Genomic DNA, 27,640 nt, shown 5'->3' with positions numbered 1-27,640 from the left:
GTCATTGATATCACAGCACAATAATCTAATAGTGACTGATAACAACAGACTCTAAGATTCCAAGAGACAATTAATACAATAGACAAAATGATACAATAGACTTTTGATAATATAGGCGTGAATTCCACAACACAGTAATCAGGACATCAACAGCAGGTTCCGGTATCACAGTATTAAATACAGTGCAGTGAAAATAGAAGTAATACATGACACACAAAGATTTAAAAACATGCATGAAGGTACTATGTAACCTACTGGTTAACAAATGGCACAGTAGACAGCATCTCAGTAATAGTACAATATAATGGGTTCCATTGGTTTGGTCGACATCTGTTTAATTGACTGTATTTGGTCGACTATGTAGATAGTCGACAGGAGTGGGAGATCACCAGTCTCCAGATAGGAGAGTATGCCCTTTCTCTGGGGATTGTGCAGTCCTGGAGTTAGTATATATAAATAGCAGGATGAGGGGGTACAGCCCCCATGGGGGTGTTCATTTTTTTTAAGTAATATTTGCATATGCCAGGAAGTAACCTCAGCACTTGCATTCTAGGAAGTCAACATTTCCATTTTCAATGTAGAGTAGATTACCTTCACGATGTCAACATTCATGTTAGCAGACCAACTGAACTTAAACCAATATAGCAGAATACTAAAACAATTAGTCAGAGCTGAGAAATACTCCGAGGGGGGCAACAACAGTAGCAGTGATCAATCTGATGCCACTAGTAGACTGATATTGCTGTAAACTGAGGACACACTCAACCAAGCAAAGCCAGGAACAAGTAATCACTGGGGAGAATTAGCCCATGGAAAAAAGTGATTGGAATAAGATGACTATCTTCTGTAGAAGGTGATGAAGAATTAGGACAGTTTGCATAGTAACCACCTGATACTTTCATATACATTCTGGTACCATGTTATATACTCTGTAAATCCCATGTAGTAAGTGTAGTACTTCCCAGCTAGTCACCAAAGAAGCATATCTGTGAACCCTGACTAGTTCTTTCACCAATGTTAAGCACTTTCATCTACTAGTCCATAGATTTCATCAGAACATGTACCCATTCCATTTAAATACATTAATTCTTTCAATCACATTCAAGACTGCATTACATTTGAATTTAAAAAAATTACATATTAAAGAACTAGCATCTAAACTGATGTCTATACTCATGAATTACACTAAAACATATATAACAAATGTATGCTAACTTATAAAACACCAATATTGCATAGTTAAAATAAACTAAATTTGCAAAAAATATATGTTGAATATTATAGAATACACATTATACATTGCTAATTATATATAAAAATGTATAAAAAGTTATAAAAAGTTTCATATAACAATGCATATGCATATCTAGTGGGAGACTGTTATAACTAAATATATATTAAATTATACTTTCTATTTGATTAAAGGTGATGTATGAAATATAAAATAAAACTTTATTTTGTAACTTCTAAAAGTATATATTCAAGCAATACATATAATTTTACAGATTCTACATAAAAATTCATACCTATAGTAAGGGTTTAGTGGGGATACATTCATTTAATCCTGGGGGATTGGCTGCATTTAACAATATTTGCCACTTTACCTCTTTCTCCCCCAGTTTAGCCTTAATATTTCCCCCTCTTAGACTTGTCATGACACAATCTAAAATAGCAAACCTGAAAGTGTCGCAACTACTACTAAAGGGTAACAACTTCAAAGATACAAGGGACGGTACTAGTAGATGTGGACACTGCAACCAATGTCATGCTATTGTGGAGGAGAAAACTATAACACTGGGAAACCCTAATAAAATTAAAATAAGATTTAAGAAGGGGAATTGTCAGACCCAACATGGAATATATTTAGGTAAGTGTACCAAGTGTCTGGGTTTCTATGCAGGAACAATGGATAGAAGGCTTAGGAATCGTATATACGATCACTTGTATTGTATAAAAAAGAAAGATAAGAACAATGCCCTATATAGGCATCTTGAAACTAGTAGTAGTTGTGACACCTTCAGGTTTGCTATTTTAGATTGTGTCATGACAAGTCTAAGAGGGGGAAATATTAAGGCTAAACTGGGGGAGAAAGAGGTAAAGTGGCAAATATTGTTAAATGCAGCCAATCCCCCAGGATTAAATGAATGTATCCCCACTAAACCCTTACTATAGGTATGAATTGTTATGTAGAATCTGTAAAACGATATGTATTGCTTGAATACATACTTTTAGAAGTTACAAAATACATTTTTATTTTATATTTCATACATCACCTTTAATCAAATAGAAAGCATAATTTAATATATTTAGTTATAACAGTCTCCCACTAGATATGCATATGCATTGTTATATGAAACTTTTTTTTAACTTTTTATACATTTTTATATATAATTAGCTATGTATAATATGTATTATATAATATTCAACATATTTTTTTTGCAAATTTAGTGTATTTTAACTATGTAATATTGGTGTTTTATAAGTTAGCATACATTTGTTATATATGTTTTAGTGTAATTCATGAGTATAGACATCAATTTAGATGCTAGTTCTTTAATATGTAATTTATTTAAATTCAAATGTAATGCAGTCTTGAATGTGATTGAAAGAATGAATGTATTTAAATGGATGACTAGGAATGGGTACATGTTCTGATGAAATCTACAGACTAGTAGATGAAAGCACTTAACATTGGTGAAAAATAAAGAGATTTATGCTGAATACGGACTGTTGGGACGTGACACTTATTTTATCAGTGAGCTATTTTAACTATCTGTTTTGTGACTTCCCAGCTAGTGTAGGACTGTTTTCCAAGTCAAGGGTAGAAGCAAGAGTTCAAGGTCAATTTTTTTTGTGTCATGACGTAGCACAATAGAGCACTGATATCTGCAGATCTGCAAACACATGCTCATTATTCAAATCATCCTTATTGCACCTTTTTAACAGCAAATCCACAGCACTGTCCTACTCTAACATAATTATGAACCCTAAGCAACACTACCATGGGATGGGTTTGGCATAATGGTTAAGGTCTTCACCTCACAGACACAAGGTACAGGGTTTGATTCTGACCAAGAGTTATTGGCTAGGCTTAAAATGGCCCTTTAGGGTAGTTAGCCACTTATGAACTTATAAACCAAATGACTCAGTACAGGCAACTATAAAACTAAATGATGGATCATCCTTTCCCAATCTACTCTCATTATTAAGTTATAAATAGTCACCAAATCTTCCATTCAAAATGGGTTCTAAACCAATAGCTAATACCTTCCCCAACTCTAAAACACATGGCCTGAAATCATCCAAACAAACAAAAAATCACAGTAGCATATTTCTTCCTAACACCATGTACCAAATGTGAAGTATAAATTGATTATCTTTCTTCTTGCCATGCTGGACAAACCCCAAAATATGGACCTTATGCTGTGCATAGTCATTTAGCTGTCCACAATAGCCTGAATGTCTCTCAGATATTGGGAGCAGGACATCTTGTCTAAGCACTACTTGACAAGAACCAACATTGCAATTACCTGTCACTGAGTGTCATGTTTATAGACTGTCCTCTGTGTGCAGAGATTGTGATGAAAATGCGTACCTAGAATGGGAGGGGGTGAAATAAGATAAACAATAATTTTACTGGAAATACAAAAGCCTGACCCACTTTCTTTATTGTAGACATTCTTTTAACCCTTCTTGTCATACACAAATACCATCTGTTGCCGTTCTTATTTGTTATCGATGACACTGGGAAAAACTATTGAGAAATGTGCCTGTCTCCACTGACAATATACCACACTGCTTTAGATATCACCATGTCATTTTACAATTAAAATCACCTACTTCTGTCATGCCAACAGTGTACATTTTATATTATAAGAACTATGTCTAGCCTAATGTATATGACCAAGGACTGTTGTTTAACTGACAAAAAACTCAGTTTGCTTTACCAAAATACATAACAGTATTATCAGTCTAGTAGCTAGCTCATAAGTAAAATTCTGATAACCTTTTCTATATAGATAATAATTCTTTGCTCCTTGACATATTATGTATCACTGATGTGAAGTGCACAAGTAGAGCTACAGTACAAATGTGTTATCATAGGTTCATAGGTGTGTTCATATAGGCTAATGGCCCTGGAGCCTTTACAAGACTAGCCCATAGGATTACCCTGGCATTGCACCACCCAACCTTAGTTCCCAGTGCCTCTGTTGAGTAAAGCCACTGGAGTGATCCCTGGGGTGAATTTTCTATTTCCCATCCACTAATTAAGATTTCTCTTGAAAAGGGCCATTGAGGTGCTCTGCTTGACATGTATAGGAAGTCTATTCCAGAGCAAGGGCAGTCTCTGGGTTATGAACCTGTCCCTCCAGCATGTTCTGTTGATTGTGGTAATGAAGTTGAGGTTTCTGGAACGTGTGGTATGGAGGGACTGGGATTTCTTTAGATGTAGCATTTCTAACAGAGCTGGGTCAGACATGGCTTTGTAAGTCAAGTAGAGATCACCTCTTAGTAGACTAGTTGTAATGTTGTAATCTGACTTGTATGATTATGAAGCTTTCCTTTAATGCAGTTGTCTTAAAAGCTATTTTTGTATTAGAATATTTGTATATCACTATGTTCATGACTATTTGCAATATTCTCTGAATTTCACTACTGTCCTTGCCTATATAGCACAGGTCATACCTGGAGAGGGTGTTTGGATCCAGTCACTCACCTGGTTAACCAGTGATAGATAAACAGATACATAACTAAATAAATAAATAAATAGGGAAAAAGCCCTATGTACAAGCTTTTAGACTATATACCTTTCCCTGTAATTGTGTGATATTAGTTAGTATATGCAAGTAGCAGGTCCTCCCCATCTGGATCATGTAGGGAGGTTTGCCCCACCTGTAGAAATGCTTTATTTAGTGTATCTGTATGCCTGTCAATATGTGCAGTGGTAGGAAAGGTGCACTGCACTTACTGTACTAAGGAATATGACTTTCTTTAACATCAATGGCTTTGAGTGATGGCACCAGATTTTCCTTAATATAAATAGCCTTGAGTATGGGTCTTGACTTTCCTTAATATTAATAGCTTTGAGTGATGGTTCCAGATTATCCTTAATTCCTTAATATCAATAGGTTTGAGTGATGGGGCCAACCTTTCCTTAATATCAATGACTTTGAGTGATAGGACCAGATTTTCCTTAATATAAATTGCCTTGAGTATGGGACTGGACTTTCCTTAATATCAATGACTTTGAGTAATGGGACTGGACTTTCTTTAATATCAGTAGCTTTAAGTGATGAGTCCAGACTTTCCTTAATATCAATGGCTTTGAGTGATGGGACTGGACTTTCCTTAATATCAATGGCTTTGAGTGATGGGTCCAGACTTTCCTTAATATCAATGGCTTTGAGTGATGGGACTGGACTTTCCTTTATATCAATAGCTTTGAGTGATGGGTCCAGACTTTCCTTAATATCAATGGCTTTGAGTGATGGGACTGGACTTTCCTTAATATCAATGGCTTTGAGTGATGGGACTGGACTTTCCTTAATATCAATGGCTTTGAGTGATGGGACTGAATGCTCCTTAATATCAATGGCTTTGAGTGATGGGACTGGATTTTCCTTAATATCAATGGCTTTGAGTGACAGGAGCTTTGATATTGGTGGTCAATGAGCTAGTAGAAGTTAGAATGGATCAGACCATCCATCTTCTTTACACAGTCATAATTAAAAGACATTCCCTTATGCTTCAGTTCCCTACACCTTTGCTGATGCTATATTAACAGTAAGTAATCCTTTCTTAATTTTTTGAATGCTATCACTTATACCAAGTGAGACTTCAAGAGAAACATCCTTCAGAGTATTTTCCTACAGTTTACAAATCTTGATCCACCATATGCACTGCTGTCTGATAGATCCCCACTGACACCAGACAGCTCTAGAGATCAGAGGGGTACATCTCTGACTGCAGCCCCTTCTGGGAAGGGGTAGGAGTAAGTGGTTAAAGCCAGTTTACCTGTCCTAGGTTAAGGTACATAGGTAGTCAACCTCGAGGCTCACATGACATTTAGAGGAGGGACAAAACTAAGGCACAGACACAAAGTCCAGCAGAGCAAGTAATACATGTGCCAAGGACAGCTCACATTCTAGCTGAGTGTAGGGTGTGTGGAAAATTACACTTATGCCAGGCTTCAGCATAGCTATGTTTGCCTGCTGCCAGAGAAAGAGAGTAGAAAGGCATAATAAAAAAACATGCCATGCGAGAATGACGACCACTCACCTCTTGATTCTTAATCTATAGATCTACACAACCAAATCATCAGCTGGCAAGATAACAGAATAAAACAGTTATTGGGTAAAATAATAGGCTATATGGTCAGTAGGGAGCTGGGCCAAAAAAAGGGATATTAGCAATCAATAAGAAAACAATAAAATGGCACACTGCTGTCTGTTGCACCCATAATCCAAAACAGACTAGACATTCAACCCTTGCCATGACAAATAAAACCCCTTTTCGCAATACCAAGACAAACATAACCTACCCTAGTCATCTTAAGAAAAAAACATTTCTTGAAAAAGAAATCAAATATATTCTCCTCAGCTCACCATCCATAACATTTTGAAGAGCAATCTGCTTGCTCTCTTTTCACTTGTGCCAAGCTCAGCCCCATTCCTTTAGTTAAAATCATATCTACCCACTCCAAGAAACTCTAGTTACATCTTGCAAAAAAAAGCTCAATTTTTTTGCAGTTTTGTTCTGAAAGAAGTGAATGTTGCTCATACACACACATGATCAATAAAGTCTTTCTCTCACAAGGTAAAAAAACATCTTAACTCCATTAAGGTCTACTGCAGCTTTTCACAATAATCCCAGTATTTGGGTGTGCTACATTCTTGTTATTTGCACGTTCACATCCTGGCCAAGCACTCAGACTGTTCTACTCCTTCATACATCTACAACCCAGCTCATTTCTTCAAAGCCTGCCTGATCCCTATGATCTTGTATGAGGAGAATATCAACACCCAAGAACAGAAACTCCTAAAATACTACTTTCTTTCTACTCTCTCCTCTTATACAACTCACATTTAAGGTACCAACATTAATAGGATTCATCATAACTATCATTAAGATAGTTGCTCACCAACTAAGATTTCCTCCTATAATTTTTCAAGTGTTGTTTATTGTTTCCAGCACATTTCCTGTCATTCTTCGTAGGTTTTCAATGATGAATATCAGAGTGTTATGTCCCCTGCCCCTCATTCAGTAAAAACAGAAATTCTTTTATCCATCAAAGAAGGTTATTTATTCCTTATCCATAAGAAAGTAAAAAGAAAAACTAAAAGGTTATGGACATTTAGAAGCCATATACCTGAAACACTTCATGTCCTTAAGGGGTCATGTGCATATATCCCAAGGGCCTCTATTACAGGAGGTTTAAGGTATCACTCAGTGAAAACTCTAGCTTGGCTAGGTTTTTCTTGTAGTTTTTATTAATTATTTAGTCTGTGTGGCCTTTTGATACTTTTACTTTTTGTTTTGGATGTTAGTTGGGATATTTTGCAGATATCTTAATGGCTATGGACACCAGCTGGGTTTAAAAAAAAAAAACGTGTTTCAAAAGTGCAGCCAAACAGTCCACTTATGCTGCGCTGAGCAGGTCATAAGGCTGAAACATGGATGTTCATAGGTTGGTACTAGGCTATCAGCCCTAGGGCCTATACAAGCCTAGCCATAACAATTCCCTGGCTATTTCTTCCCACATTATTTACTTTCCTGGACCCCTGTCTAGCAGGGCAACTGACATGATCCCTGGGGTGAATTTCCTTTCTCCCATCCAATCGTCAAGGTTCCTCTTGAAGAGGTCCAAAGAGGCACTCTGCTTGACATGTATGGGCAATCTATTCCAGAGTCTGGGGAGTCTCTGGGTCAGGAACCTATCCCTCCAGCATGTTTTGTTTATTGTGATGACAAGGTTTAGATCCCTGGAGCATGTAGCTCTGAGGGATTGGGATTTCTTTAAGTGTAGCATGTCCGACAGCTCTGGGTTTGACATGGCCTTGTATGTTAAGCAGAGATCGCCTCTGAGTAGACGATATGCACCAGAGTAAAGATGGAGTATTTTAAGGCGGTCAGCGTAGGGCATCTGCTTTAGGCCTGTGATTCTTTTAGTGAGGCATTTCTGAGGCCTTTCCAGTTGTTGCAGATGTCTTGAGAGGTACATACCAAATGGGGCGTTGTATTCTATAATGGGTCTAATGAGGGATGAGTACAGTGGGACAATGACCTCCTTTTTTCTGGATGAAAAGCCCTTCGTGATGAGGTGTGCCACATAGAAGGATTTCCTGACTGTTGTGGCGATGTGGTTATCGAAGGTGAGACCACTGTCCACCTGTGTCCCTAAGTCTCTTATCACACTTTCTGTGTTTAGTGTACTGCCACCTATATGGTAATTCATGGATACATGTTTTCCCCAAAGGGGATAGCAATACATTTCTTGGCATTGAGCTTGAGCCCATGGCTCTGGCACCAAGCATCTGTTTCTGTAAGGCCCTTTTGTAGAGTATCCACATCATTTGGGGATTCAATAATGGCTCCCAGTTTGCAGTCATCTGCAAACTTTGTTAGCCAGAGTCCCTTAGTGTTGACCTGTACTTCAGAGAAGTAGATGCCAAACAAGAGCGGCCCCAGGACTGAACCCTGAGGTACTCCACTTGTCACTTGTCTGGAGCTGGATTTGGAGTCGGCTACTTTTACAGTGTGGGTTCTATCAGTAAGCCATTTAGCAACCCATTGGGTGACATAGGGATTAATGCCCAACTTAGTAAGTTTATCTATGATTCCAGAGTGGGGGATGGTGTCAAAGGCCTTGGCAAGGTCTAGATAGGCTGTATGGACCACCTTACCCTTGTCCATGGCTCTGGAGACTGACTCAAAGAAGTCAATCAGGTTCAGGAGACAAGATAGGCCCTTCACAAACCCAAGCTGGGTGGGGTCCAGTGTTTGAAGGTTGCCAATGTCTTTGTTTATAAGTTCCATGATAATACGCTCCATGGCCTTGCAGATAAGGCTTGTCAGACTGATGGGACGGTAGTTTCCGGGATCCAAGGTGGATCCCCCCTTGTGGATTGGGATAATTGTAGCTCTGCACCACTCAGTGGGCACGAAACCTGAGGTGAGGCTATGATTAAACATGACACTTAGGTGAGGTGCCAGTTCATATTGTAGTTCATGTAGTATACAGCCCGGGATGTCATCTGGTCCCATGGATGCTGTATTCTTGGCTTTAGAGAGTGCATTTTGTACCTGTGTGGCCGTTATTACTGGAATTTGGCAATCTTCCGGTATTGAGATGGGCCATTTAGGGGGTGAGAGGGGGGTGAAGTTGGCACTGAATCGATCTGCCAGGATATTGGCAATATCCTTCGGATCAGTATATTTAATGCCATTCTGTTTTAGCTCAGAGCAGATCAGAGCATTGCCATTTAGATTCTTGACATAGTTATAGAATGCATTGTGGTTGTCTTTGGAATCTTTGGCAATTTTATTTTCGTAACTAGCTTTGGAGGATTTTATGAGGCATCTCTGTTTCTTACTGAGGTTAGTAATGGAGTTTTTTGCATCCTGGGATTTTCCTCTTTTCTGCAAAAGTTTCTTCCTTTTGTTGTAAAGTTTGTTTATGGCAGGGAACCACCAGATTGGCTTCCTTTTTTTGGATGAGAGCATTTTGGTTCTATTTGGGATGGCACAATTCATACATGAGTGGATGTGCTCGTACAGTGCCTTAGTGTAGGATTCAGCAGTTGAACTTTCAGTTCCCGTCTGCATGGGTGTCATGAAGTTTGTCACTTCTGACTTGAGTAGCATGAAGTTGGCTTTGGAGAAGTTTTTTATGGTGGTTTCTTTACTGGGGGATGGGGTTGGGATGTGGATGTTAAGGGTGATTAGCTTATGGTCAGACCTGACTAACGAGGGGGTGACCATAGGTATGGAGCATTGATTTTCCATGTTGGTAATGACCAGGTCTAGGATATTGGAGCCCCTGGTGGGACTATGGATTAGTTGATCCAGGGCGTTGGAATTTATGAATTCCAAGAACCGTTGCGCAAAGGTGTTGGGACATGAGTACAGTTAATGGCAGGGTAGTTAAAATCACCCAGTATTAGGGTGTTTGGTTCTATCTTAATATTTTCCAGTATGGTTAGAAAGGTGTAGTGAGAATCTTGGGGTATGGTGGGGGATCTGTAGCAAGCTACAATTTGGATTGCAGTCTTACCTAGTGTTAGTTGCACTTGGAGAATTTCAGACACATTGTGCTGGCCAACTAGCCTGGTGGTGTGAATATCCTTGGTGAATATTGACACTCCTCCACCTTTAGTGTTTCGGTCCTGGTTTGGTGGCCGAAATGTGTGGTAAGAGTTGTAGCCTGGTATTGCAGGGGTGCTCTCTGGAGCCTTGAACCAGGTCTCAGTTACTGCACAGATATCGATGTTCTCCATTGTTAGGAGTGCCTCAAGAGAGTGCATTTTGAGGCTTAGACTTCTAGCATTGAGTAGCATTACCTTCAGATTTTGCATGCTTGTACCTGTTACGGTGGTGGTTTTGTCCTTTGAAGTTTGCCTAAAAAAGGCACTATAGGGGTGGCAAGAGCCTTAGCCAGTAATCTGAATCCCAGAGATGACAGGTGCAGACCATCTCAGGCAAAGCATCGTGGTCTGTCAGTCATGTCATCCCAGGCAGACAGATACTGGATCCCCTTTGAATGACATCATAAGCTTAGCCAATTGTTGAAGTCAATCATTTTATCCTTATATTGTGGTATCATTCTGGGCGAAGGCAGGATGTTACTCAGGGCTAGGGTCATACCTGTCTGGGCCACATGATCCAAGAGCTCTTCCATGTCTCTTTTCATGTAGTCCAGGGAGGTACGTCTCAAGTCATTCACTCCAACATGGACAATGACAGAGTCATATTTGTACTTGTTGTGGAGTGACTTGAGTGCATGCGTTATGTGGCGGATCCTGGCACCCGACAGGCAGCTGACTGTAATTTTCTCCTTATTTAACCTGGTGAGAGGGACATCAGTGTGCCAGACTATAGAGTCACCTATGACTAAAGTGTTAGGTACATTGTCTTGCCTTAGGGGCTTTTGCTGGGTGGCACACTGGTGTTGTGAACTATGTGACACATTGGTTGTGATTGGTGTTTGTTTGCGTTTCAGCTTCAGAGGTCTTTGCTGCTTGGGCAGGTTACATTTAAGGGCCTCTGCATATGTGGATTTAGTGTTGCTATATGTGGGTGCTGGTGGTGCGGGTTTAGAAGGGCTATGTGTTGCTTGAGGTGTAGTGTGGGTGTTAACCTTCTCCTCTTGACTGTTTAGCACAATCTTGGGTGGAGAGAGCTTTGCTTCCATTTTGGCTATGTAAGTGCATCTCTCACTGATGTCTATAGCTAGTGGGGTTTGGCTTTATTAGCTTGAATGTATCCATGAAGACTTAAAATTAAAAAGAAAAGGTAAACAGTCATGGATGTTCAGAAGTCATACAGCTGAAACACTTCATGTCCTTAAGCTGTCATTTGCATATATTCCATGGGCTTCTATTGCAATAGGTTTAAGGTATCACACAGTGAAAACTCTAGCTTGGCTAGGTTTTTTTGTAGTTTTTTCTAATTGGTTAGTCTGTGTGACTTTTTTACTTTTTGGTTTAGTTACTGAGACGTGGTTTAAATGTTAAAACAACACTCTCTCCATACCAAGGTTTTGCACATCTTCAGGCATTCAGACCTAACAGAATCTGTGGTGTAGTCTCTATATTTGTCAAGGAGTATATTACCTTCAGACATAGCCCAGGGACCCACAAACTGAATGCCCTGAACTATAGATAACTCTAGAATGGATTAATTATTAACTAATAGCTTGTTACAGAACATCTATATGACTGTGTAAGATTCCTCAGTGTTCTATATTATTATCTTATTAACAAAAACTATTATTTTAGGTACCTTTAACTACACTAGAGGAACACCTATACTTTCAATGTAGGATATGTCCCAAAATTCCTAGACTTAATAAAAAAAAATTCCCCCTGAGCAGGTGGTAAATATATTCTTATAGGACACAACATTCTTGACATGCCCTTGACCCAGCAGTTGCAGCAAGCTTCTCTATGGAATTCTGCATCCATTTAGAAAAATGCACAGAGCTAGCAGTCTGCACCAGAATCAAGTATTAGGGAAAATTCAGAAACAAGTTACTCTGGTGGTCCACCATCATTAATAAACTATACAACAAAAGAAAGAACCCCCTAAAGATATTTAGTAGATTGAAACCCCCCTTTTCCCAAAGATAGTATTATATGCAAGTACTAGACTAACTACCCTTGTGCGTCATTTTAAGTCCAGCTAATTTTTCTTTCAAAGGTGAAAATCAAACTGTTGCCTTGTGTCTGTGAGGTAAACATCTTAACAATTATGCTAATGGTAATACCCCAAGCTTTGCAACAAAAAAAACCAAAGGGAACACAATTAGGTCCACTAAAGAAACCCATGAACTTAGGCTGTTCTCTGAAGACAAATATTTAAAATCCTTCTTTCTTTAACTATATTAGAACACTAAGAAACAATACCCTACAGTGCTCTGAACATAATCATAATGAAGTCTCCTATTCTGACCCAATACACATTGCTAATATCCCTGCAAACAAATTTAGTGCCTTGTTCACCTCTGAGAGTTCTATCCCAAACCCTGAAATACCTGAATCACTTACTCCCCTCATCTGCAAAGCCACAGAATGTAGAAACCATAAGAATGGCCTTATAACCAACCAGGGTGACTACAGACCTATCAGTCTTACCAGCCTCATCTACAAAGCCATAGAATGTATTACAACTGAGATCATAAACTATGGCCCTCAGCACTTTGGCTTTATATAGAGCAGATCATGTCTACTGAATCTAGTAAACATCTTTGAAATGGTTATGGAGGTTGTAGTCGGTTTCCTTGCAGTACACATGGTGTATATTGACCTAGTCAAGGCCTTCAACACAGTTCACTATATTGGCATCATACGGAAGCTAAATTATTTAAAAATAGAGCCATATGTTGCAGGATAGCTTGTAAACTGGCTGAAAAACAGAACCCACACAGGCTGAGTTGCATTTGCCTTATCAGAAAGTATGAAAGTGCTGTGACCTCTCCTTATCTGCATTTACTTCTCTCATCTCCAAGCACAGAGTTAATACCTCTGGCTTGCAGATGACTGAAAATTAAGGGTCTTTGTTAAGTCACCCTCTGACACCCAGATCCTCCAGAATGAAGTCTCCCTAGTAAACGTTTGGTGTACTAGAAATGGGCTTAAACTAAATGTTAAAAAGTGTAGTATCATCAGTTTTGATCCACAACCTCACTCCACACCAAACTGTATAGACAACATACCCTACAAAATTAAAATGTAGTCAGAGGCCTAGGAACAGCTTGGGTTGATGACTCCTCCTCTTTAGACCATCATGTGACAACAGCTGACAGGCAATCTTTTTATTTAGCACAGCTAATTGTGAAAGGAATACCATCATTGTCTAAAGTGTAATCACGTCCTTATATTCAACATTGAATAGACCAGTGATCATTATAGAATGCCCCATTTGGGATAAATCTCATTAAATATATCAAACAATTAGAAAGACCCTAAAGGTTCCTTACCAAAAATATTGGAGTCCTAAAGCCCCTGAGCTACCAAGATAGCCTTGAAGCTTTATCCCTTTATTCAGTGTTTTACAAATTTTATAGGCAAGATCTCTGTCTCACTTACAATGTCATTAGAGACACAGTTGTCCTGGATATTCTGTATCTCTGCAGGCCCAATATCTGCACAAATATTTATACTAGGGACCTACATTTTCACCAAAAGATAAATAAAAACACAGTGGAGAGACAGGCAGTGCCTCAGAAATGTCTAGAATAAACGTCCACTGCATGTTACACAGTGTGATTCACTATTTTCCTTTAAATATAACCTAAATGACTGGATGGGCACCAACAAATTTACTCTGGGATTGACTGATATGGGCTTCCTAGAGAAAGGAGGTGTGGGATGAGGAGCATTACTGGAAAGGCATATATATATATGTACATACATACATACATATAAGTTCATAGGAAGGTACTAGGCTATTGGCCCAAGGGCCTACATAAGCTGAGCCAACAAGGTTCCCTGGCTTATGCCACCCAAGAAGTTATTTTCCTGTGCCACTGTCGAGCAGAGACACAGAAGTGATCCCCGGGGTGTATTTCCTATTTCCCATCCACTCATCAAGATTTTTCTTGAAGAGTGCTAATGAAGAACTTACTGACATAGATGGGTAGCCTGTTCCAGAGTATGGGAAGTCTCTGGGACAGGAATCTATCCCTCCAGCATGCCCTGTTTATTGTGGTGACAAGGTTTAGGTCCCTAGAGCGTGTAGCTCAGAGGGATTGGGATTTATTTAGGTGTAGCATGTCCAACAGCTCTGGGTTTGACATAGCTTTATATGTTAGGCAGAGATCACCTCAAAGTAGGTGATATGCTACAGAGTAAAGCTGGAGTTTTTTGAGGCAGTCAGTGTAGGGCATTTGTTTGAGGCCATCCTCTTTGTGAGGTACATCTGTGGCCTTTCCAGCTGCTGCAGATGTCTTGTGAGGTATATTCCAAAACGGGCATTGTACTCTATAATGGGTCTAATGAGTGTCGAGTAGAGGGGAACAATGACCTATTTTTTCCTGGATGAGAACCCTTTTATGATGAGGTGTGCCACATAGAAGGACTTCCTGACTTCTGTGGCAATGTGACTATCAAAGGAGAGACTACTCTCCACCTGGGTCCCAAGGTCTCTTATCATGCATTTGGTGTTAAGTAGATTGCTGCCTATGTGGTAGTGCATGGGTACAGAGTTTTTACCAAAGGGGATGACACTGCACTTTTTGGCATTGAGCTTGAGGCCATGTCTCTGACACCAGGCATCTGTCTCAGCGAGGCCCTTCTGCAGAATGTCCACATCATTTGGGGACTTGACTATGGCTCCTAGTTTGCAGTCATCTGTGAACTTCATTAGCCAGAGGCCTTCTGTGTTAGCCTGTACTTCAGAGAAGTAGATACCAAACAGGAGAGGTCCCAGGATGGAACCCTGTGGTACTCCACTTGTCACTGTTTTGAGGTCAGATTTGGAGTCTGCAACTTTTACAGTGTGGGTTCTGTCAGTGAGCCAGTTGGCAACCCATCTTGTAATGTAGGGATTTATACCTAGTTTAGTGAGTTTAGCTATAATTCCAGAATGGGGGATGGTGTCGAAAGCCTTGGCGAGGTCAAGATAGGCTGTGTGAACCACCTTACCCTTATCTACGGCTTTGGTGACTGCCTCAAAGAAGTCGATCAGGTTCTGGAGGCATGATCTGCCTTTCACAAACCCGAAATGGGTGGGATCCAGAGTTTGGAGGTTACCAATGTCTTCGATAGTTCCTGGGATCAGTGGTGGCTCCCCCTTTGTGGAGTGGGATAACTGTTGCTGTGCACCATTCAGTGGGCATAAAGCCTGATGTGAAGCTATTATTGAACATGGTGCTTAAGTGGGGAGCCAGTTCGTTCTGATGTTCATGTAAAACGCAGCCTGGGATATTGTCCTGTCCCATGGACGCTGTGTTTTTGCCTTTAGAGAGTGCAGCTTTTACCTGCGTAGTTGTGATTACAGGGACTCTGCATTCTTCCTGTATAGATATGGGCCCTTTAGAGGGTGAGAGGGGGATAATGGTGGTGGTGCTGCGGTAGTGTTGTCGCCTCACAGTAACATGTTGTCCTGTTCGATTCTCAGTTAAAGCGTCTTCTGTGTGGAGACATGCATGAATGGGCGTACCTTCGTTGAAGGTTGTACGTCAGGGCTGGCACCTTGGTACGTAAAAATCTGCTGCTAATCATTAGCAGACTGTAGTTCCACTGTGCCGACACCTAACTGGGAAAAGCCGAAAGATACAACAACAAGAGGGTGAGAGGGGGATAAAGTTAGCACTGAACCTATCTGCCAGGATGTTGGCAATATCAGTTGGTTCTGTAATTTTCATGCCTTTGTGCTGTAACTCAGAGTAGATCTGGGTGTTGCCATCCAGATTCTTGACATAGCTACAGAATGCTTTGTGGTTGTTCCTGGAATTAGTGGTGATTTTGTTTTCGTAGCTAGATTTGGAGGATCTTATAAGGGATCTCAGCTTCTTACTGAGGCTGACCAGGGAGCTCCTCCACTCATGGGATTTTACTCTCTTTTGCAACAGTTTCTTCCTTCTGTTGTACAGTTTGTTTATGGCAGGGGATCACCAGATTGGCTTCCTTTTTTTGGAAGATAACATCTTGGTTCTGTTTGGGATAGCACGATCCATGCACTCTTGTAAGTGCTTATGTAGTGCATTTGTGTATGATTCAGCAGTTGTAACTGTATTGTCCATCTGCATGGGTGTCATGAAGTTCACCACTTCTGTCTTAAGAAGCATGAAGCTAGCTTTGGAGAAATTTTTTACTGTAGTTTCCTTAATGGGGGGCGGGGGCGGGATGTGGATATCAAGGGTGATTAGCTTATGATCGGATCAGACCAACGAGGAGTTGATTTCAGGTGTGGAACACCGGTCATTCATGCTGGTAATGACTAGGTCTAGGGTATTGCTGCCCCTGGTGGGGGTGTGGATAAGTTGATCCAGGGCATTAGAGTTTATGAATTCCAGAAAGCATTGAGCTAAGGAGTTGGTACATGAGTAGTTTTCCCAGTTAATGGTGGGGTAGTTGAAGTCACCCATTATTAGGGTGTTTGGTTGAACCCTAATATTTTCCAGTACATCAAGAAAAGAGGAGTGGGAATACTGGGGCATGGTGGGGGATCTGTAGCAAGCTACAATTTGGATTGCGGTTTTGCCCAGAGTTAGTTGCAGTTGTATAACCTTGGATGCATTATTCTGAGCAACTAGCCTGGAGGAGTGGATATCCTTGATGAATATGGACACACCTCCACCTTTGGTGTTTCGGTCCAGGTTACATGGCCGAAAAGTGTGGTATGAGTTATAGCCTGGTAGTGCAGGGGTGCTCTCTGGAGCCTTGAACCAGGTCTCAGTCACTGCACAGATATCGATGTTCTCCATTTTAAGGAGTGCCTCGAGTGAGTGCATTTTGAGATTTAGACTTCTAGCATAGAGTAGCATTACCCTCAGTTTTTGCTTGCCTGTTCCTGTTATGGTGGTGAATTTGTTATTTGAACCTTGCCTAAAAAAGGCACTATAGAGACAGCAAGAGCCTTAGCCAGTATCCGGAATCCCAGGGGCGACAGGTGCAGGCCATCTGTGGCAAAGCATCGTGGTCTGTCGACCATGTCATCCCAAGAAGACAGATACTGGATCCCATTAGAATGACACCAGAAGCTTAGCCAGTTGTTGAAGTCAATCATTTTGTGTTTGTACTGCGGTATCATTCTGGGTGATGGCAAAATGATACTCAGGGCTAGGGTCATACCTGCCTGGGCTACAAGATCGGAGAGCTCTTCCATGTCTCTTTTCATGTAGTCCAGGGAGGTACGTCTCACGTCATTCACATCAACATGGACAATGATAGAGTCATATTTGTACTTGTTGTAGAGTGACCTGAGTGCGTGGGTTATGTGGTGGATCCTGGCACCCAACAGGCAGCTGACAGTAACCTTCTCCTTGTTTAGCCTGGTTAGTGGGACATCAGTGTGCCTGACTATAAAGTCACCTATGACTTGTGTGATGGGTACATTGTTTTGCCTTATTGGCTGCGGTTGAATGGAACACTGAGTCTGTGGGCTATGTGTCATTTGGGTTGGGTTGGGGGATGGAGATTGCTTGCGTTTCTGCTTTGGAGGTCTCTGTTGCTTAGACAGATTATTATTGAGAGCCTCCGTGAATGTTTTTGTGTTACTATGTGTGGATCTTGGTGGTGTAGATTTAGTGAGACTATGTGATGAGTGTGGTGTGGTGCAAATGTTTACCTTCTCCTCATGACTGTCAAGTTCAGTCTTGGTTGGAGAGAGGTTTACCTCCAGTTTGGCTAGATAAGTGCATCTCTCACAGGATGTAGTGTTGGGTGGTAGGAGGAGAGGGTTGTCTGTGTACATGAGGCAATTTCAACATTGCCACAAGATGCCCAGATTCATCAGATAGACAGGAGAGAACACTGGGACCCGACCCTTGGACATGCCTGAATGAAAAACTATTTTCCTCTAGATAAGTGAGGAAAGTGAGTACAAGAGCTGTTTTTCTCTAAGCAAGTGAGAAAAGTAAGTACAAAAACTGTTTTCCTCTAGGTAATGAGGAAGATTGAGTGCTATAGTAATTAGTAGCTTACTTAGTGCTTACAAGTTCTGAACAAGTGCTGAGCATGAATAAGTAAATGTAAGTGCTAAAACTAAGAATATATATATATATATATATATATATATATATATATATATATATATATATATATATATTAATCTACTTGCCCATGTACCACAGGGTATTTCTGCATAATTCATTCATTTTACCCTTTCCCAAGATCAGTTTTCTGAATGACTTTCTGTACCTTCAATATTTTCCTAATCAGTTTATAAGCAGGTGTATCATTTCACCACAACATGTATGCCATATGTTTCATTTTGTAAGTGCTGATAACTACCATTCATGTACTTTTACATATTTCAGAGCAATTTGACAGCTTCCCTATTGTCATAAACCTCCAAAGTATTTCACACACTCGTGTTTGTGCATAGGTCATTAATCTATAAGCACTCAGAGCAAAGACCATGTGACAGATACTTTCATGTGTGTATTTCTCACAGATGTATTTTGATTTATTCTCCTACTATGACTGCTTTATTTTATTCACAGTCTCTGTTATATGACTTCTGTATATAACATCTGCATCTGTATTTCTGATGAAGTTTGTTTTGGTGTGGTACCGTTGCTCTCCATCACTGTCTTATCTGCTCAGTTTCTGGTATTTACTTTATGTGCTCAAAAGCTGAAAAACCCGAATCCAAATAGCGCGACATGTAAAGAGCGAACCGCGAATATGTCAAACGAGCAAAACCGCGAAAGTGGAAATATCGAATTTGCATAGTTGTCCCATCTGTGGTATAGCTCCGTAAAGTAAGTGTGCGATAGTTACGGACCTTAGGGTTAGGGAGGGGTGAAGGTAAGAGCATAGGTAGGTAGTGTATGTAAGGTTTTGTGTAGGGTTTTGTTAAGTGTATGTGTGTGGAATATTTAGTTTGTTTGGGTATAGCTCCATAGGGGAAGTGTGCGGTAGTTATGGACGTTAAGATTTGGGAGAAGTTAAGGATAGTGCATAGATAGTTGTGTATGTGGGGTTTAGTGTAGGGCTAGCAGTAGGGTTTTGGTGTTTTAATTTAGGGTTAGAAGTAGGGTTTTGGTTAGTGTATCTATGTGTTCTTTTATTGTGTTTGGGTAAGTAGTGTGTTGGCTGTGGTGGGTTGGCCAACTATGACGGTTCGAGGTTTTAAATTACACGCTTTAGTAAGTTCGACATATTCGGGGTTCGGTCTTTATGTGTCACGCTATTTGGATTCAGATTTTTTGTGTTTCGAGCGCATAAAGTAGGCCCAGTTTTTGTGGTGTCATAGGGTACAAAAACACACACACACACACACACACACACACACACACACACACATACACACACACACACACATATACCCTTATACATCTGCGCCTCAGAAAGGCAACCATGCCACCTTGTTTAATGCCAACTCCAGGACTCTTCCACTCAGTAAAGTCTACCTGTCTGTAGTTCACCTTCCCTGTAATCTCTTACCTTTCAGCCATAGACTGTAACTGCTTGTATATGGCATTTAGCTTCAGCAAATGTTCTGTATGCATCATCTAATACAGAAATATGCTGCCTTTCCTCATATTTCTGACATGTGCAGGTGATTTATCAGTTAAAACTGATGGAAGAATTGAATTTTATCCATGCACCAAATGATGTGGCAAGTAGCCAAATAAGTTATACCATTCATTATAATAATTCATTTCACAGATTGTAAGGAAATATATAACTTTTTGTTGTTGTTGAAGAAAAGACATGAAATACGATTCATCTATAATTTTTATTTTTTATTGTTTTTTTTGCAAATCACCATACAATAAAACCAAGAAAAATCTATAAATAAATAGAATAATTGAAATAAAATTCATAAACTGTAGTGTAGTAAAGCAGCCTAAATAAATAATATTAACTACTGATTAATATGGATAATATAATCTAACCCATGATTTCATTTTCTAAGCATGCGTTTGCCTACTCTGTGACTTTGACCAAGGCACCTAACTACACAGTGATCCTGGGTCACCCCTGAAAAAAGGGGGTCATGTCTAAAGAGCTTCCCCAGTTAGCAAATGAATAAAATAAAATTATTTTATAATGGCTCTCCTTATGGGTCGAGATGCATTGACCTGAATAAATGATATTTGAGGAACCTCCAGAATGAAACTTCAGTTTTGCATGCCCAAATCAGTGAAGGTAATCCATTCCACGTAAAGTGGGCTAGGTAGGCAAATAAATGCTTATCTGATCCTTCAGCTACATGCTGTGAATTACCAAAAGTCCCCTGCTAAGAACTTAACCTGTCTAGATGGGACATAGGGACCCAAACCATATAAGATACAATATGCAGGAACTACTTCTTCTTCTTTCGGCTTTTCCCGGTTAGGGGTCGCCACAGCGGATCACTCGTCCAATCATTGATTGGCAGTGGAGTTTTACAGTGTCGAGGTGTCAGTCTGAAGCCCAGCCTTCCACAGAAGGCACACACACACACACACACACACACACACACACACACACACACACACACACACACACACACACACACACATGCCAATTTAGAGTGTCCAATCCACCTACAGCATGTATTTGGGATGTGGGAAGAAACCGGAGCACCCATAGGAAGCCCACGCGATCACAGAGAGGACATGCAAACTCTGCACAGAAGGCACCCCAGCTGAGTATCAAAGTGGAAAACCTCTTGCTGTGAGGTGGCAACGCTAACCGCTGCACCACCGTGGCTGCCCATACAATATGTAGGAACTACAGTCTTAAAAAGTGATGTTGCTGTTACCAGGTCACAGAGTAAAGGAGTAATGCACTTGGCATTAGGTGGTTCATTTAAAACCCTGGTAATACAATTCTGAAGTTAGTAAGGTAAATAAGATTGGTTCACAATAACGTGCATAAGGGATGAAATGGGATCTGCATAACTAGACACATAGTTTGAAAAATGTGCAAATAAATGTAAACTCATAAAACTGAAGAGGAAGAATGCAGAAAAGTCATAAACAACTAGAAAAAAAAATAGCAGTGATAACAAAGGCGGGAAAAGGTGTCGGATGTGGTCATATCAGACGAAATAACGGTAGGGAAGCAGTATAAAGCAGTATGAGAGAGAGCAGTGATAACAGCTGGCAGAACACTTGGATTTAAGGGAAGAGGCATCACCAGTACAAAACTAAAACATTGTATTGATCATTTGTACAAACTGGATGAGTACCAGTGTGGCATAATAGACTCCCTACATTACAGTTCTAAGGTCCAGGGTTCGTTTCTGGTCACTGCCTCTCAAAAATGTGTTGATTGGTTAATTCTAGTGATCCTTTTATAATGCATTTACCCTCGTCCTGTGACCAAGTTATTGTTAAACAAGGGTCTTAGATAGACTAGATTCCTTATTTAAAAAAAAAAAATAAAAATGAATGAGTGAATGAAGAAAAGTTAGTCACACTTTATAGGCAGTTGTTAAGACCCCAGAAGAGCACTATATGGAGTTTAGTGAATGAGTTGAGTGACAGTGGAGACCAGAGCAACATAACTGTGTAATTTGCTCGAGAAGATATATAAAGAGAGCAGAGCAGGTGCAGTTATGAAGAAAGAAGCCATAGTGGAAACATGACAAAAGCTTATACACACACACAAAAGGAATATACAGAGCTAAAGACATGCTAGAACTAGAAGGCACAGTTTAAAGGTATGGGAAAGGTAGTTCAGGGAAAAAACAAAGTATATTTTTTCACAAAAGAGTAGTGGATTAACATAACCCACTTTCCTAAACAGGCACCACAGCCAAAAGAAATGAAATAATTACAAAAATGGGATAGATAGACCAGTTTTATAAAAGATGTTGAAACTAAGCTGCTGGTTATGTAGGATTTGCAATGTAACCTCTGGGAGACAAATCTGTCCTTCCAGCAGGTTCTATTAATGTCACATGCCAGGTTAAGGCCATTAGAGGGAGTAACCCATATACTATTTGACTTACAGATATGCAGCATTTCCAATAAAGCAGGGACAAAGATTGCCTTATATGCAAGGCAGAGATCGTCTCTGAGTAGTCTTTATGAAACAGAATAAAGTGACAATGATATCAGATGATCCTCATAGAACAGATGCTGAAGACCTTGAATTTTCCTTGTAAGGAACCTTTGCGATCTCCAATTACTGCAGGTGCTTGGAAAGGTACATACCAAAAGGGGCATTGTACTCAATTATTGGCCTGATAAGGGAAGAGTACAGGGAGGTTAGAACTTTTTTCCTGGATGCAATGCCCTTACTTATGAAATGAGCAATATAAAATTCCCTTCTTACCACTGTGGTGACGTAGTGGTAAAAGGTAAGGTTGCTGTCAACCTGTGTGCCCAGGTCTCTCACCACTGAGTGCATACTTAGGGTGTTATTATTGATGTGGTGGTTGGCAGGAACATCATTCTTACTAAAAGGGATGATAATGCATTTTTGCATTGAATTTAAGGCCATGACTTTGGCACCAGTCATTTGTTTGTGTAACACCCTTTTGTAGGCTGTTGACATTGTTTGGAGATTCTATGACCACTCCCAGTTTGCAGTCATCAGCAAACTTTATCAGCCACAGACCTTTAGTTTTAGCTTACACTTCTGAGTAATAGATTCCAAACAGTACGCATCCCAGGACTGATCCATGTGGAACACCACTGGTTGCAGGTCTGCTGTTAGAGGTGGATTCCCCTATTTTGACTATATGGGTTCTATCAGTGAACCAGTTAGCGACCATCTAATGGTATATGGGTTGATACCTAGCTGGGTGAGTTTGTCAACTATGCCTGAGTGGGGATAGTGTCAAAGACCTTGGCTAAGTCTAGGTAGACTGTATTCACAGATTTCCCCTCATCAAGGGCCTTCGTGACTGTCTTGAAGAAGTCCACCAGGTTTAACAGGCATGATCGCCCTTTGAAAATCCAAATTGAGTAGGGTCAAGTCTTTTGAGGTTACTAATATCTTTGTTGATAAGGTCCATGATGATTCTCTCTATGACCTTACAGATAAGGCTAGACAGGCTAATAGGTCTGTAGTTCCTGGGGTCAATGGAAGCACCACCTTTGTCCAAGGGGATATTTGTGGCCTTTTTCCATTCAGCTGAGATGAAGCCAGTGCTTAGACTGTGATTGAAAAAGAGTACTCAATGGCATTGCTAATTCTTGTTTGAGCCCATGTAGGATGCAGCCTGAGATGTTATCAGGTCCCATGGATGCTGTGTTTTTGACCTTAGACAGGGCATTCACAACCTGCTCTTTAGAGATACAATATAGAGGATAGATGGTAGGGATGTCTTGGGGTAAGTGCGCAGGGGAAAGGGTAGTGAATTTTTCACAGAACCTGTCAGCTACATTTATGAATGGGCCCGGTGGTGATATTTTTATGTAATTGTATATTTTTTTCATTAATATGCCTGCCTTTGTCAGATACCCCCCCAAAAAAAGACTGAATTACTAGAAGAACATGGTCTTTTTAGGCGAGTGTCTGTTGGGTTCTGTAGCAAAGCAAAATACAGATACTGAACATGGCATCTACTAATCTTTTATATCCGTCCTGCATAAAGCAATATTTTATAAAGACTTCTTTGTGTGTATGTTCGAAGTACTACATGCAAAAGTCTGGAAGATTTAAAAAAAAGCTGTAAAGACACCCAATAAAGGTATATAAACACACACACACACGCACGCACGCACACACACAAACACACACACAGTTTGTATTATTAAACTATTGAAATAGCCTTCTTCTATGAGAAGAAAACATACCCCCTAATGTCACCTTTATATTGCCACCTGCACCAAATCATCTAAAATATTCAGTTATTATTTTTTTAATTTATGAAATAACCGAATACTATGCTAATAATGTGTGTTTTATTTATTTTTGTAGGGATCATGTTTACACTGAAAATGCTTATGATAAGTGCTGCCCGCCAAACAGTGACCTATTACCATTTTAAAGGACTTCCTGACCAGGCAGGGCAAATACTTTCCAAAGTACAGAAGTACATGGCAGAAATTAGGACGTTCTTCAGACAATCTATATATGACTGCATGATGAAAACAGCTGAGAATGCCCAAAGGGACACCAGTGAAATCCTCAGTAAGGCCTCTAGCTCCTCCTCCAATATAATCGATGTATTATATAAGAAGTTATCCAGTCGCTATCCATGGTATGGCTGGGCAGTTGCAAAAACATCTGACATAGGTGCAAAGACCCGTATTAGCATACTGGAAGAGAGGGGCACAGACTTCTTTAAATTTCCAGAGTACGCAGACCAAAATAAAGGCATCATTGTAGCGTGGCAAGATGTTATCACTGACCATGTGACTTGTACAGATATTGCTAGAGTCAAAGCCTTTGTCAGCTATCTGTCCCATGATGATTACCATGTTGTTTCCTCTTATACTATCCCAGTTAAACAAAAATGCCCTCGTTCCATAATGATAGAGCATTTAACTGCAAATGACAGGAGAAAGATATTAGAAGATAGCCCTGCTTCCCACTGCACTAGTGCACATGGGTCTAACACTAACTGCATTTCAGCTCACATCCAGTCACAGCTTGCTCGCTGGAACTGGATTGCGATTCCAGAAGTAACAGTGGCAAATCCTTGTAGCAGATCTGAAATTTGCAATGAGCATGGGACTTGCAAGTTTCTCACTGGAACAAATTATGTGTGCATTTGTGAAGATGAATATGATGGAAAAAACTGTGAAGAAAAAATACAGCTAAATGATGAATTTGTAAAGTACCTTGCTGTCCTGCGCAAGATGTTTCAGATTGCAACGGGTGTTCCAACAGTAGTGGATGTTTTCTTTGAAGTTCGAAATATGGGGAATAATATAGAGACTATTCTTAACAGTGTCAAAGATCAGCTTTTCTATACACAGAATTTAGTAAAACATAGTGAAATTCTTTATCAAGTAAGTTATGTCGCAGGACTTTATAAAGATTTGATGTCTGGAAACATAACAATGGATTCTTTTGGACAACAGATGGAAGCTTTTATGAAAGAAAAATCAGGGGGGTACTTACTAGCCCGTCTAAAAGGACTCCTCCTCGGTGATGGTATAGCCGATGTGAAAGGGAAAGACTTTTTTAACACTTTCAAAAGTAACTATCTTGCCCAGTATAACAATGCATGCTCCTACAAGTATTCCACAGATATTACAGTATTACTGAAATCTCTAGCGTCCCTCGATCAAGCCTTTGTTGAAGCTCTTTTAGTGCACAAGCAATGGAAAATTCAAAACAATCTAAAACTTGATAGTGAAAGCTTAGATGATTTTCTTCGACTTAACCAAGGAAGACAAGGTGAATACCAAGCTTACTGGATAAAAACAAGCTGCTCGCAGTTAAAGGTGACAGATCTAAACCAAAATTTCTGTGATGATAAGCTGAGTTATGAAGGCATGGTAGTTCCTTTAAGCTGTTCTTCAAACAAAACACCCTCTGTTGCTTCTGTTCAGTGCATTCAAGGACCATCAGGGGTGCAATGGAGTGCAGTTCCCCAGTGTAACTACTATTGGCTGGCCTGGGGTAGCTGGAGTGAATGTTCAGTTTCATGTGGAGAAGGAACCCAGTATAGAACCAGGGATTGCTCTGGTCCTACCACACAACTTTGCGGTAGTGACTGGAAAGAAGTACGACCGTGCAGCAAAGAGAAATGTTGCCAACAAAAATTTGGCAAATTTGAATGCAGAAGTGGAAAATGCATTCTAACTTCAGATTTGTGTGATGGGGTCTATGACTGCCCAAACAATGAAGATGAATCTGAAGCTTACTGTCCTGACTATATACGTTCCGGAAAGGTCATAGCTTTGAAAAATGAATGTGGCTCAGACAGTTGGCTGAGCTGTGACACAGGAGATGACTGCAGGCGAAGGACATGTCCTGGGGGCTCAATGGATACTTCTGAGTGGGATAACTGTGGAAAAGAGACATTTACTATTTATGCACTAGGGAGGCAACCAGGGGACCCCATCCATTTTGGTGATACTGTGGGACTGAAATTTAGAGGCAAACACTGGCTGAGCTGCTGGGTTAGTGGCAGCCGATGTGAAACAAGAAGCTGTCCTGGAGATCAAATGCGTGAAGAATGTCGTGGTGAGTTGTTCTGGATTTATTCAAAGGCTCGAACTGGTTCATGCTCTTCTGATGTTCGCCAGTCTTGTAGAGGAAAGCCTATTAGAAATCTTGACACTGTGTTTCTTCTTTATTCTACTCCTGCAGAAAACAAAGCATACTGGGTCAGTCATGATGACGGATGGATTACTACTAGAACCTGTCCTGGACGGTACATAGAGCACTGCAGGTGTGAAGCATGGCAGATATTTCAGAAATGGTAGAAAATATGAAGAAATGTACAGCAATTCAATTGACTGTTTTAGTTCCTCCAGGTCACATCTGAATGTCGATACTTATGTCTAATGGACTTACCCAGTTTACAAATATACAAAATTAAAAAAAATGTATACATCTGCTAATTTGTACTGCAAATATTATATTCTTTATGTGCATTGTTTATTTCTTTTGTTAGTGTTAAATGTTATTGCACATACAGTTCCAGTCATAATACCTCACATAAAATAACAGGTCACTGAATGCCACTTACTAGAAATTATTTTATTGAAGAACACATCTGGTGCACATTATGAGTAATATCATTTTGACAAAGACTAACATTTAAATAAATTTACAGTTGAAACAGAATTGATAATTTGGTAGTGAATGTATTTATTTTCCTATTTTCAATGCATATAATGACTAGCAAAGTTGTGTAAAAGTACAATCATATTATTTCAAAACCATCAGGATAGTGGTTAAGTTTTCTTAAATGTCATGCTTGTTTGAAAAGAAAGTAATGATATGATGTGGTATGCATTTGTACAATGATGAATTAAAAATTGAACAACAGTGGTAGGGAGAGACAGGCCAAAAGCTAGGTGTCAAGTGATGTTCGGTGATGTAGTTCCATGTTTTTCTGAGTATACATTTTTAGCATGTGTCTCATTTGTCTTTAACTTTATTTTGATTATAAATCTCAGCTGTTTTATGAAAAAAAAAAATATATTTGTTTACCAGGGTGTTGCACTAATCAATATTGACCAATTTCAGCCTGGATGAAATACAAAACATTTTACAAACAAAACATACAGAAATTTAAGCAATAACAGAACAGTCCAGACTACTTACATAGAAAATAAACTGTTTATATACATTCCAGTGAACAAGAACAGTGCAATCTACAATAAGGAGAGTCTAATGTGCAATGT

At 39.9% G+C, this 27,640-nt stretch overlaps 1 protein-coding gene across 1 annotated transcript in view; it reads left to right on the top strand.

The window, feature by feature from the left end:
* LOC122797155 (SE-cephalotoxin-like) overlaps nucleotides 1-27,077 on the top strand; it is a 130,294-nt gene extending 103,217 nt beyond the window's left edge. The window contains exon 3 of the mRNA XM_044065963.1: nucleotides 24,252-27,077. Within this exon, the coding sequence (XP_043921898.1) occupies nucleotides 24,252-26,713 (2,462 nt within the window). The 3' untranslated portion in view covers nucleotides 26,714-27,077. The remainder of the gene's footprint in view (nucleotides 1-24,251) is intronic.
* Nucleotides 27,078-27,640: the final 563 nt, after the last annotated feature.

This window comes from Protopterus annectens, chromosome 3.part0, assembly GCF_019279795.1.
Source record: "Protopterus annectens isolate FY-2018-M chromosome 3.part0, PAN1.0, whole genome shotgun sequence".
NCBI classification, from domain to species: domain Eukaryota; kingdom Metazoa; phylum Chordata; order Ceratodontiformes; family Protopteridae; genus Protopterus; species Protopterus annectens.
This window is presented reverse-complemented; position numbering and strand designations above follow the sequence as displayed.